At 54.5% G+C, this 13,988-nt stretch overlaps 1 protein-coding gene across 1 annotated transcript in view; it reads left to right on the plus strand.

Annotated features, from left to right (window-relative positions):
- The first annotated feature begins 1,101 nt into the window (after positions 1-1,101).
- Olfm1 (olfactomedin 1) overlaps positions 1,102-13,988 on the plus strand; it is a 38,248-nt gene continuing 25,361 nt past the window's right edge. The window contains exon 1 of the mRNA XM_059259887.1: positions 1,102-1,202. Within this exon, the coding sequence (XP_059115870.1) occupies positions 1,137-1,202 (66 nt within the window). The 5' untranslated portion in view covers positions 1,102-1,136. The remainder of the gene's footprint in view (positions 1,203-13,988) is intronic.

The raw sequence follows: 13,988 nt of genomic DNA on the forward strand, positions 1-13,988 counted from the left end.
GGTCCTTGGGGACTCCTCCCCCAAAGTGTACAATTTAAGTGGAGACAAGCCTGGCCCCAAGACAAGCTCCCCACAGTCTACAGCTTTGGGTATAAGTATATGCATAAAGGGCATTTCCACCCTAGCTGGGGACTCTGGGGCCAAGGGAAGGGACAAGGACAGGTAGACCCCAGCCATGGACCCTCTTGGGTGCTCCTTTCCTGACCTGTGGCTCTAACAAGGTATCTAGAGGAAAGAAGGTGTGACGAGGACAGACCCCCTCAGCATGCATGTGGGATCAGACCCCCAACTCAGCCCCCACCTGGGTATGAAGCAGAGCACCTCTCCCTACTCACACTTCAGCCCCTACCTGACCACGTATAGGGTCAAGGAAAGGCCTCTCCCAGTCTTGGGTGACCTGACTCCTCAATGTTTCTGGAAATATCCTTACCACCCTGCTCCTTAAGGGTCGCCTAGGAGGAACCTATGCAGCTTATGGGCCCGGCGTCTGAGGATGCCACTCCACCCATCCCCGACACCTCCGCTCAACACCCTCTCACCACTCAGTGGTCCCTCACTCAGTCTCCAGCACGGGTCTCCAGAGCCCCCCTTGGCTAAAGGCCGCCGGGATGGAGTTGTCTGGCCCAGTTCAATTTCCCCCGCCTTTTTGATGTCACATCCTGTCCCAGCCTGCCTCCCCGCCGGTCGCCGCCCTCCCTCCTCCCTTGCCCGAGCGAGCTAGGCGCGCCGGTCCCTCGGCGCCGCCCCCGCCCGCGCCCCTCACCGAGCAAACTTTTGGCATCGCTGCAGCCCGGGCGCGCCGCCGAGCTCCGCAGGGCGCGCCTCTCCGCCGAGCCCGGGCGCGCGGGGACCCGCCTGGCGCGCGGGGAGAAGCAGGCGCAGCCCCCGCCCCGCCGGCCCAGCCCTGCCCGAGAGGCAGTCGCTCCGGAACCGGGACCATAAATATGCAGAGCCGAAGCTCAGCGCAGCACAGCCCGCGCGCCGCCCGCCCCGGCTGCTGAGCAGGCGCCGCCGGAGCCCGAGCCGCGGCCGGAGCCCCAGCCCCAGCCCCAGCCAGGAGCGCGTCCACGTCCCCGCAGCTGCCAGCCGCCAGCACCCAGGCCCAGCACGCCAGGACGTCGGAGTGGCCGCGAGACATGCAACCGGCCCGGAAGCTCCTCAGCCTCCTGGTCCTCCTGGTGATGGGCACCGAACTCACCCAAGTACGTGTGACCAACGCCATTTTCCTCTGCCAGGGCCACTGAGAGCCGGGCAAAGTCGGGGAGCTGTCCCCGGGGCTGGGGCTGAGGAGGGGACCCGAGTGCCATCCGGCCGGGGCTTGAGGGAGGGATGCGGGCTGATCTAGACGGGTTTCCGCAGCGCTGGCTCTGCGGGGCACAGCAGCCCCTCTCTCAAGACCACCTCCCCACTCCTGCTGAGAAGTTCAGAGGGCAAACTAGGGTCTTCATTTCCTGGGTTTGTCATCTGGTAGGGAAGACAGAGGTGACAGCCAAGCCCCCAGGCATTCTTGCCAGTGGAGGTACTTAACTCCTGCCTCCCAACACACCCCCCTCGGTGGCCCGTCTGTCCCTTTGGGAACAACGCTACCCTCTGCACGGTGGGCATGGTGCCACCAAGCCCTGGAAGGGCAGCTGCAAGGCGCTGGGGTGCATTGTTGGCTGATTGTGGAGGATTTGGGGGCTGTGACCACACGCGGCTAGAAGCATGAGTGATGTGCTGTGTGATGTGGGACGGCTGGAGATGCCCAGCGCTCATCTGTCCAGAACAATGTACCAAGCGAAGTGTGTGTCTGGGAGGGTATTCTCCATTTTAAAATTGCAGCTTGGGAGGCTGTGAGCTCTCAGCTGGGAGGCTGTTTTGCTACTAGGGTGCTCGTGCTCACGGGAAAGAGCCTGCCAGCTTTTGGGCTGCTCAGGAGTGACATTAAAATGCCCTTTATGTGATGCCACTGTGCCTTGATCTGAGTTGAGTCCCCCACCCTTGGCAGTCAGAAGTCCAGGATGTGGATGACAGCCCACCTTTTGGTCCCAATCCCAGCTGCCTGGACAATCTATCCATCTCTCAGAATGAGAGGAAACAAAGGAGAGAGGAGGAGGAAGACTCTGGAACAGGCTTCCCTTGTTCACCTGGAAGCCCTTGCTGGCTTGGTTGGCTCTGTCCAGGTCACACAGTTCAAACTTGACCTGGCAGTGGGATTTGTTGCCCCATTCACCCTCTGTGCCTTTTGCTTGGAGCTTCCTGGACAGACAGTTACCCCTAGAGAGGGTCTTTGTGGAACTCTGGGAAAGGAGCTTCTTTGGCCCCTCTGGGGAAAGCCTGGAGGAGGGTGCTGGCTGGGCATGGTGTATGGATGGATGAATGAACACACACACACACACACACACACACGCACCACATACATGCACATACCACACACACACACACACACACACACACACACACACACACACACACACACACAAACCCATGTGCCAAAAAAGAGCCACACAGATCTTTCTTGTCAGTGGGCTAACCTTACAAAGGACAATCCTTCATTGACATATCTTGGCATAGAGATGGCTGGTCCTGGGTAGTCTTGAAAGTGACTGTCCCCATAGACCCTCCAGCCTTAAAAGGTTTTTTTTTTTTTTTCCTTCTGGGCACACTGGGCCTCCACTGCCTGACTACAAGCTCTTCCTCCCTAAATCCTCTACCTGTCTTTTCAAATATCTGCTGTTAGAGGGAGAAACTTTTAGTTCAACTTCAGATAGAAGCTTTGTCTCTATGGTGGTGTCTGTTCCTCTGTGCTAACAGAGCCTGCTCTCCAGCAAGGGGCCTCAGCAGACCTCCTACACAGGCAACACTGGCATCTCAGGGCCCAGAAGGAGCTCCCTCCCGGAGGGCTGCCTTCAGGACCCTGGTCAGCTCCCGCAACCCCAAGCCTTCACGGTGCTTGAAAGACAATGAAATGATTTGCTTACCTAGAGGGTTCTCTCTCAGGGGCTGAGCCCTGAGGTTCCTCTGAGAACAGCCAGATGTACTCGATCCTCGCTTCTCCTGCCCTCCTTGGGCTGGCCTCTGAAGTCTCCTTTGTAGAATCATGCCTGAGAAACCTGTTATCCCCGAAAGTGATGGGATTTCAGCACAAAGTCTCATGAGCCAAGATCTCTCAAACCGCCCAACCATGTTGAGTCTAGGAAGGCTCAGGTGCCTCTTCCCAGGTCAGGAGCCCCACCGGGATGGGGACAGGTGGTTCTTGTAGTCAGTGGTGACAACCTGAGATGTGAGTCCAGGCTTCACTGAGTCAGTTGGTCCCTTAGGATATCCATGCCTAGAAATCTGCTTTCTCAATTCTACTGTGACGAGAGAGACACTATTCAAACACCTTTGGGCCTCAGAAAGCACCACCCCCTGTGACAGGGAAAGTGCTCCTCACAGCCGCACTTGCGTTCAGCTCTTCTAAACAGTGAGGACCCAAGATCCCAGGGTGGTGAGTGTGGACTGGTACAGGTGGGCATGGGAACCAGTCAGAGATGGATGGGCCATCCCATCCCATAATGAGGGCTGCCTTCAGGATCTAGGCAGGCAGGTGGGGCACAGAGCACGTGCTGGGCCATCTGTTCTCCCAGCAGCTGGCTCAGAATGATCCACTCAATCAAATGCCAAGTACTGATTGACAGCTTGCTCCATGCAAAGCTGTGGCCCTCATGAACTTTGTCCTCAGACAGAAAGCGCTTTGGTGTGGCTTTGTTCTGTGGTTTTCAATAAAAGGCTGACATCCGTGCTCTTTGAGGGCAGTGTCAGTGACATCATCCTGAGCCTCCCAGTGGGGGCTCTGGGTTGTTTATTTCATTCCTGGGTTGGAGGCATGACTGGGGCTCCCTGTCCCAGGCCCATGCACAGCCACCCCAAGCCTCTGCTTACAAAGAAGTGTGGTCTGTGGGAGTCGAATAAGAAAGGCTGGGAAGCTCTGCAGCAATGACCTTGAACCCGGGGTTTTGTTCTTACTCTAGTCACACTAAGCACTGACCAGGTGACCTTGAGTCAGGTCTCTACCTCTCTGAGTCTGACTTTCCATCTTTTTAGAACAAGGACGATTAAACGGGGTGATTTCATGGATTTCTCTGTCCCACAACCCCCCTGTCCGATTCTTGCATCTTCTCCACTCAGCAGCCCTCTTCTGTAACAAGCCTTTCTTGGCCATCAGCTGGTTGGATTTAACCCCTTCAGATATGGCCTCATGGTCACACACCAATCCAAGTCCTCATCATCGTCACCTGGGGCAATACACTTTGTTGGAAGATGTGGGGCTCCGCCATGTCATTTAACACAGGTGCTGTCTGTGTCAAGTGCTCTAACAGGGAACAGAAGAAACTGGGGAGAAGGGTGACACCCCAGCTGGGTACTAGAGTCGTTTCTGAGGGACCCCTAGCAGGAAGATAGGGAGGAGGATGCAGGAAGGAAGGGGGCTGGAGAGGCTTCTGTTGACAAAAGGCTCAGAAACCTTCCCTCCTGTACCCCATGCTCTGCAACTATGCTGGGGGGCTGCGTCTGGTCAGCCATCACACCCAGCCCAGCGTGGCTTTCCCTAGCAGTGTCACTGACAGACACCCTAGTGAGGTCAAAGCTGTCCGTGCTTATAGAACTTTCCCTCATGCCAGCTATTGCTGTGAGTGTTGTTCCATTTCTGTCCTTACTGAGTGACTACTGCGCACTTGGTCCTAGATTCTGATGGACCGTTCATCACTGTAGATGCTTGCAGCTATAGCAAGCCTTGGGCCGCACCGGGCACCTGGCTACACCTAGGTAGTTCTGTGGATGGGACAGGTAGGGACAGAGCAGGTGATGTTAATTTCACTTTCAGAATCCCAGTAAGCCTGAGCAGGGGGCATCATGGACACCTTGCGCATCTGCACAGCCCCCCCCCCCTCACTCCAGCCCCTCATCTGCCTTGGTCACACAGCATATGTGATGTGGAGGAACAGGGAGGCAGGCAGGACTGGGCTCTTTTCCTGCAGCTGTCATTTTAGAACACACAGAACTTACTCACTGGGCACTGCCTCAGGGGCTCTGACACTTCTCACCACAGTTGGAGGCTCCCGAGGCTCAGCATACCTGGGCCTACCTTGCTGATAGGGAAGCAGAGTACTTTAAATCCCTCACCCTCATAGCGATTTGCTTCTCATTCCCACCTCAGCTTTCTCCAATCAAGAGCTGGTGGTTGTCTGCCTTGGGTAGTATTTATTGCTAAAGTTATCAGGCCCTGTAATCAGTATTAACATCACCGTGTAAGGCAATACAAAACTAATTACCAGCTACACTGAATTAGATGCGGAGGTGGGGGTGGGGGTGGGGAGCTGTGAGCCCGAGCTGGGCTGGTGGGGAGAAGAGGCAGCTTCCGGCCTTGAGAGAGGGTGTGGATGCTGTTTCTGTGCAAGTTGGCATAGATCAGCAGCCTTTGGCTAGTCCCACCTCCAGGTGACCAAGGTCAGCACTGTGTCCAATGGAGGGCGGGAGATGGAAAGTAAAACCTCCCTCTCCCCACCTTTACTCTTTTTCAGATTGTTACACATAGAGAGGCTCTCTAGAGGCTCAGGGTGTGGGAGGTCAGCCAGCCGTCTCTGACATCCTCCTGTCTGTAGGGGGACTAGCTTTTCATATCACAATGCCCCTATGGCCTGGGGTTGCCCTCATTCTCCAAATGAGAGGACATTGAGGCTCAGGGAGGGGGAGAAATCTCTGTGGGGACCCCGGATGCAGCTCCAGTTCTGTCTGACACCTGAAATTCAAGTGCCTGCTAAAACAGAAAAATAAAAAGCTCTGTGTCATGAAGCACCTGAAAGAGGAGGTGCCTGGTGTGTCCCCAGGTCACACCAACCTCTAGTACAGAGCTGTGGGTGGCTAGCTAGCTGTGGAACAAGATGCTGACCTAGACACTTGACATTCAAGGAGAAGCAGGGAAGTCAGGAAGGAGCAATCATAGGGTCTGAACCCCATGATAGGGGCTTCTTTTCTCCCACTAAGTCTCAAGCTTCAGGGGGTCCCCTCACCTGCAAAGACCCAGAGGCATCTAATAATGCATGCCGAGGCTCAGTCTCAGAGCAATGCCAGGGTATGCATGGGAGTCCAGCATTTGCTCAGTGACTTGAGATCCCAGAAGTTACAAGTGGAACCTAGCCATGTGGAACGGATGTCACCTACTTCCAAGTCTCTAGATTACCCAATCTCTGTGTGTGTGGCTCCGTCACTTGCAAGATCTGTGCAGTTTGCGTAGTGCAGGGATGACCTAGGCCTCCTCAAAGGGACCAGTGCTGTCTATGTGTGACCTGCCTTGTTTGAGGCTCCTCACCAACAGCTTTTTTGCCTAGACCACCAGCTACTCTCTGCACCCAGGTTAAAGCTAATGGCAACCTCTCAGGTGATAGCCAGAAAGAGTGGCTTCTTTACAGACATGAACATGGCTACTTCTTGCTCCACAGAGCTGTTGGTTTCTTCTGATCCCAGCTCTGACCAGAATGCTCCTTGGGTACAGCTTGGTGACATTTAAAACCTGACACCCCAAAATACAGCACAGTTGGTGGAGTGTTTGCCCAGCATGCATGCAAGCCCTTCTGAGTTCTGTCCTCGGTGCCACATAAAACTGGGCTTGCTGGAGAATGCCCATCACCCCAGAAGTAGGGCCTGGAGGAGCCAAAGCTCCGTGTCAGCCAGTCTAGGATCCCCAGGACCCATCTCAAAATAAAATCTGAAGCCAGGTGTGGTGGCTCATGCCTATAGTCCCAGCATTCAGGAGGCTGAGGCAGAAGGATTGCCTTGAGTTTGAGGCTAGGCTGGGCTACAGAGTAAGACCCTTTCTCTAAACAAAACAAAGTATTTGGTAACAGAGTAAATGAGAGGGAGGGAGGGAGGGAGGGAGGGAGGGAGGGAGGGAGGGAGGGGGAGAGAGAGAGAGAGAGAGAGAGAGAGAGAGAGAGAGAGAGAGAGAGAGAGAGAGAGAGAGAGAGAGACTGAAGAGTCCCAGGGAGAGATGGGAGAATGTTGACTCTTCAGCATCTCTGATTGGTTGACCAGTAGTGACCTTACTTCCCTAAATCAGTTCTATCCAATCCAGTGTCTGAGTGGATGCACATCTCACCATCTCACCGAAGAGGAATTGTGCTCCTGCTCAGAGCTGCCCCAGTATACAGAATGGCTCTCCATAGGCTCTGAGAAGGGACTTTCCAATGGCTGCCAGTGAGGCTCAGTGTCTGAGGGCCAAAGAGAGCACAGATGCATTTCTCAGTGCATCACAGGGTGCTGGTTACATTTAGAAACCATAGCAGAACTCCAAAAAAACGGGGCAAGGCTTTTCCAGTAATTGTGCCTTTAGAATATGAGTCCCTACACCCTGCCGCCTACCGAATACATGGCTGCCCCTGCTCTGTTACCTAGGACTCCCTGGCCTCTGAGTCCAGTCTCCTGATTCGGCTGTGTATGGCAGTCTGTGTCTACTGTATACTACTGTCCTGTGCCTATCAGTGTCGCTGGGGACTCTCAGGCAGGAGTTTTTCCAAAGATAACAGAACCTTTGTTAGCAGTAGCTAAGAATCATCATAGCTCAGCCTTGACTGCAGCGAGAGGCCCCCATGCAGGGTTTAGGGAAAGTCCAGCTTGGAGAGTAAGTGTCTTTGGGAGCACCCCTGGTCTACAGAATCTGACAGCATTAGAGTCCACAGGCTGAGCAGGTATGACATCCGTGGTGTTCCTCCACTCCCAGCTGGACACCCCCAGTCAACGTGATGTCTCTAGTCACGCATAGTTTAATTCACATCTAGGTCAGGTGCTGCTGCCACAGAAGTCAGTCTGTCCTCGGCTATGGAGACTTCTCTCTCCTGGGAAGGAGGAAATGGAGTGTTTATAGCTCCCAGAAACTGCAGGTTAGCTCTGAGGGAAATGTGTCCACTGAGAGGCGCCACTCCTAGAGTTTGGCCCCATTTACACTGGACAGCTGAGGGCACTTGGGCTGAGGCTTCCCACCGACATTAAAGAAGCTAGAAAAGGACAGCAGCACCACTAAGGCCCGACGGGGCAGCATGGCAGTCAGCTCTCTGGATGAACAGGAAGCAGGTGCAGACACAGTGAGCCAGAAACACAGAAGATCTGGCCTCAGTGGGGGTTGCTGTCTTAGGGACAGCTGGGGGTCATGGAGTTCTGCTAGGAGAGTGTGGCACTGGGTCACTGGGAGACTTAAATGGTTGGAACCAGAGTAGAAGAGGCGGGGAGGGGAATGTCAGAGGACCTCAGGTCCCTGGATTAGCTCTCTTGCTAGCTCTGAGAACAAACCCCAAATACAGTGGATCCTGGTGGCTGCAGTGTATTTCCCTCCCATGGCTGGGCTGGCCCTGGCAGCTCTGCCTTCTCACCAGGACCACAGGGAAGGACATCCCCTCTCATCCTCCCTTCCCATGATACAGACAGAGAGCAAGGGCAGCAAGACATCCGTAGTCCCCAAAGCCGCTCAGGTATGCCAAAAATGGCAGGTCATATGCCCATGGCCTGTGGGTGGTAGTCCAGAGTACAAGGAGCCAGGCTGAGGTGGGGGTGGAGAACACAACTTCACCCATCTGTGCTCCTGGAGGACCCATATGGGCTTATGTGCATATAAGGCCAGACTGCCCTTGGGGCCTTTTGTGACTGCTGGAAGAATGTCCTGGGCTAAAAGCAATTATTTTCCTATTCCTAGAATGGTTCTGTCTGTCTCAGAGAAAGAGAAAAAGGACAGGGAAGGGGGAAAGAACTCTTCTGCTTGTCTCTCTGCCACTGTCTGTCTCTCTGTCCCTCTCTCTGCTTTCTACCCATCTCTGTATGTCTCTTTGTCTCTGTCTTCCTTTCTCTGTGTCTACATCCCTGTTCGTTTTCTGTCTCTGTATTCTCTGTGTTTCTTCTTCTTTTTTTTTCTCTCTCTGTGTTTCTTGATGTCTGCCTCAATCTCTCTATCTTGGTTCCTCTATTTCAGTCTCTCCTTGTCTCTTGCTCTTCTTTCTCTTTCCTCCCTCTCTCCTACCCCCCTTTCCCTCTTCCTCCCTTTCTAGTTTTCCTTTCCTCTTCTCTTCCCCCCTCCTCTCAAACTATTTGAAAATAGGCCACATGGACATTGTCATAGTCAATGTGTCGTCCAGGCTTTGTCCTATGGAACTGTCCTTTGCTAGGGAGCATCAAGAAATGAACTGGAGACCTGCTTCCCTCCAGCGGTCACTGCTGGCCCCGATGCAGGTTCCTGCACTATGACCTCAGTTCTCTGGTGCTGAGGTGGTGCTGGTGCCCTGTGCATTCCTGGCCCTCATACCCTGTCATTACTGGACAATTTCTTAGCATCTTTCACCCCCTACTCACTATGTGCTAGTCCCTGGCAGGAGGATTGTGTCTGGGCAAGTGTTCTGACCCAGCTCGTAGACTTAGCTCTCATTTTCAGAGCTGAGGAACTCGGGCCACGGAGGGAGGTCAATATTCTTCTTTCATGATTGTTGATACATTTGCCAAGGCTGGCCAGGGGAGGGCATGAGGATAGAGACCTGACAGTGTCACCACGAAACATGAGTCTTCTGAGATCTTACCAGCTTCAGGAGCAAGAGCTGCAGAGAGCTCCGACTGATTTCCAGAGGTCATCAGGATTGAGAGTTCTATAGATTGCACACTCCCAGCACTCAAGAGACTGTTGCCAAGACATCCAAGGGGCAAGGACACTACCATGATTTGGGGCTTTGCCCTGAGAATGCGCTGTCTCACCACACTGCCTGGGCCATACCTGGTCATCTTCCAAAGCCAAGCAGCTCACACACAGGGAGTGGGGGTAGCACGCCCCTGTGGGCTTCTGTGAAGACCCAGTGACATCCTGTATGGCTGACCCCCAGGACTGTCTGCGCACAGCACCTGCTCCGTCACTGTGATGATTATTCAGTGGCAAATGTGGGCGAGCCCTTGCTTCAGGGGAAATCGTGTAACATTGGGGTTTGAGTTTCTCCTTAGGAACACTGGCTGTTGGCTGGCACCATGGATGCTTTAATGTAAATGCCTATGTTCCTCCCCAATCCAAGGATCACTTCTGGACATGCTGTGTAGCACACTAAATCAAACGACACTTACTGCAGCTCTTCCCGAGGTCCCTCACAAATGCCTATGGGAGAGTCAGCCCTTCTGCCAAATCTGGAAAAAGACTCTCAGCAGGACTTTGCTTTGGACCTGGAAGAGTTGGGAGGGATTAGCTAAAACCTCTCAGCTCCTCAGATTAGCTCAGGTGAAGGTGGAGCAATTTGGTACAGGTGAGAGAGACTGAGGTACAGATGAAGAGACTCGGGTGCAGGTGGAGAGACTCAGGTACAGATGAAGAGAATCAGGTACAGGTGAGAGAGACTGAGGTGCAAGTGGAGAGACTTGGGTGCAGGTGGAGAGGCTCATGTTCAGGTGGAGAGACTCATGTTCAGGTGGAGAGACTCATGTGCAGATGGAGAGGCTCGGGTGCAGGCGGAGAGGCTCATGTGCAGGTGGAGAGACTCGGGTGCAGGTGGAGAGGCTCAGGTGCAGGTGGAGAGACTCGGGTGCAGGTGGAGAGACTCGGGTGCAGGTGGAGAGGCTCGGGTGCAGGTGGAGAGGCTCATGTGCAGGTGGAGAGACTCGGGTGCAGGCGGAGAGGCTCGGGTGCAGGTGGAGAGGCTCATGTGCAGATGGAGAGGGTCGGGTGCAGGCGAAGAGGCTCGGGTGCAGGTGGAGAGACTCGGGTGCAGGCGGAGAGGCTCATGTGCAGGTGGAGAGACTCGGGTGCAGGTGGAGAGGCTCAGGTGCAGGTGGAGAGACTCGGGTGCAGGTGGAGAGGCTCATGTGCAGATGGAGAGGGTCGGGTGCAGGCGAAGAGGCTCGGGTGCAGGTGGAGAGGCTCGGGTGCAGGTAGAGAGACTCAGGTGCAGGTGGAGAGGCTCGGGTGCAGGTGGAGAGACTGGGGTGCAGGTGGAGAGACTCGGGTGCAGGTGGAGAGACTGGGGTGCAGGTGGAGAGACTCGGGTGCAGGTGGAGAGACTGGGGTGCAGGTGAAGAGGCTCGGGTGCAGGTGGAGAGACTGGGGTGCAGGTGGAGAGGCTCAGATGCAGGTGAGAGACTCGGGTGCAGGCGGAGAGACTCGGGTGCAGGTGAGAGGCTCAGGTGCAGGTGGAGAGGTTCAGGTGCAGGTGAGAGCCTGGTGTTCTGATGAGAGAGGATCAGATGTGGGTTGGAGCTGGAAGGCTAGTTCTGTATTCACTGTACACCTCTGTTCCAATCACACTCTCTATGGGGTGATCAGACGTGTGTTTCTCCAGTTCTCTGTCACTTTAGACAAGCACCAATGTGGGTAGGGTTAGCATTTCTTTCCACCTGGGTGAATGTTTGCCATTCGATGTCAGCTTAGTTCCCGGGGACCCTGGGAATTTAGTGGCCAGTTCTCTGGCAAGTTCTATGTGAGTTGCATCAACTACATTTAGTACTCCTTAGCTATGACTCCCCACATAGGCTCACAAGGAATATGAGCTTGGGGTCAAATCTCCAAGTCATGGCACAATGACCTGACCTGGTGAGCGTGGGAGACAGCCCCTGGCCGGTGGTACTGAAGGCTTCCTACTTATTTCTGGAACTACTTGAGCAGACTCAGGCTTCATTGTTGCAAACGCCCTGGATTCCATTTCCTTTCAAAAGCCCAGCTAAGTTAAGCTCCTCCAATTCAGGGCAGCAATTGTGAACCCCGGAACATTACTCACCTAAAGCAGACTCGGGAGCTCTTCAAAACCATTATGGTTATATGTCTACCATAGATTCCCCCACCCAGAGGGGATCTCCACTTCTGGGGACCACTTTCACTTCTCCGTGACATTTGACTGACAGCAGCCCCAGAGAAATGTCAGAGGGCTCAGGGGCATCATGTCTTGCATCAAAGCCCAGCTCCACAGCCTGCCCAACACAGGTTGCTGGCTGAGCTCACTTTGTCATTTGAAAAGGTGACAATGACTGTCACCACAGCATGCCAGGCTTGTTCCTGCGCTGATCCTTTATTCTAATGACACCTCACAGAGGAAAATTGCTATTGTTAAGCCCATTTTGCAGGTGAGAGAGCTGAGACACAGAAAGGCTCATTAGCTGGTTCACCATCTCATGGAAGTTCATGGCAAAGCTCAGCTTGACCCCAAGGTCTGTCTACATGTAGAGTGGTCACTTGAGGCCTTCCTCCACTTGGGGACATCTGCCTGTCAGACAGACAGCAAGAAAGGTTTTACGGTATTTGGCCATGTAGTGTGCCTAACAAAGCCAATTATGTCCTCCATGTTACGTCTGACGTGGAGCTTGGGGCCACGCTGCCCCTTGTATCTAGCACTAAGTAGGGTATTCAATAAACGTCTGTGACTTCTGAGATGGCAGTGACTTTTGTGGACTGGACTGGCTGGATTTGTAGTTGTTGAGAAACATTAAGCATCCCTTACCTTTGTATAGTGGGGAGCAAGTGTGTATGACTTGGGCAGACACAGCTGTGGCCCTGAATCTGTGTGAAATAGGCAAGGCAGGGCAAGTAGGGCAGAGCCTTGGCATCTCTGTGCATGCTGAATCCAGCAAGACCACTGGGTGTGACTAGCCTGCAGTACCAGCTTTCACTGAGAGATGGTGCCCTTCCCCAACAGTTGTAATTTGCTGGCATTCGCCCCAAATTGGAGGCACCAATGAATGCCATGCATTAACCAGAGAAACAACTCCAATTGACTTCTTGAGCCAGCAAGCCTCACACCCAGCACTCAGGCCAGGATCATCTTGGCTGTTGTTGAAGTTTTCTCCGCAAATAGGGACAGAAAACAGAAAGACCTAGGAAGGTGTCACATCCCTCTTGGCAGATATCTGCAAGTCTCCCGTTGTCCTGACATCTCTTTCAAGCCCTCTTCCAGGGAGTCTCTAATCGACCAGGTGGGAAAGAGTGCAGTGGGAGTTGGGGAATAGGATGTCTTTCTTTAACCAGGGCTAGGACAACTTGGAGGAATGCCCACAGGCACTGGCTTTCCTCAGCTTCTTAGAAGGCTGCTGCAAAGTCAAAAGCACTATTAAGGTGTGCCGGCTGTGCTGTTGTACTGAGACTTACAAGTCTTGGCACACATGCTACTAAAGCTCGCCCTGCCCCTGAGCTGGATTCCTGAGAGGGACCCCTGCCCATCTAGGCCCACAGCACAAACACCCGCGTTCCTGGGTGTGGTCCCTCTAGCGCCTGCTGAGCCCTAAGCTTCCAGCAGCTCCTGATGGTAGGTGGGCGCACTCTCCTGCACCCCCTACTGTGCACAGCGGGCACACCAACCCCCTCTTTATTTAAACCTGCTCCCAGAAGCCCAGGGAGGTCCGGCTAGGAATTCCAACTGTCCCTTCCTTCGGAGATAGTTGCCCAAGGTTCCCGGGAGTGTCTTTCACTTTGTAGCCCCCTCTTTACTCCTGCGCTGGCACCGGAGACCTCACCCGAGCTTCTCTTCCTCTCTGGGGTTCAGGGGAAGCCCCAAACTGACGGGGACTCAATCCACCTGGGGAGACAGACCCCAGCAGTAGGGGTGGCGTGGCCCATCCTCAAGGGGACCCTTAGCCACAAGCAGGGCAGGCCTGAGCGAAATCGGGCCTCGACGAGACAGGGTCGTGAATGTGACCGAGAGAGCTGAGGAGGGAGAACAGTGGACCGGTGCCATGAGAGATTTGGGGGCTTTTATTTTTTTACGGTTTGGGGCAGCGTTTTGTCTGTCCTCCTGAGTGACCCTAACTCTTCGGCCGACGAGTTTGCAGACCTCGCTGCCTGCAGCCAGGGGGCGGCGGGGAGCCGGAGCTCGGAGGAAAAATCCACCCATTTCCTGGGCAGATTGCGTCGGCCGCCGCCCGGCCGTGTCCCCGCCTCCCAGCCGCGGCCCCCGCGCACAGCCCGCGCCGCGCTCAGAACCCGGTGGCCCTTCTCGGCAGCGGAGCGCGCGGGGACGCGGCAGCGGCGGGCAGCG

The sequence above is a fragment of the Peromyscus eremicus genome, chromosome 4 (assembly GCF_949786415.1).
Source record: "Peromyscus eremicus chromosome 4, PerEre_H2_v1, whole genome shotgun sequence".
Classification (NCBI taxonomy): domain Eukaryota; kingdom Metazoa; phylum Chordata; class Mammalia; order Rodentia; family Cricetidae; genus Peromyscus; species Peromyscus eremicus.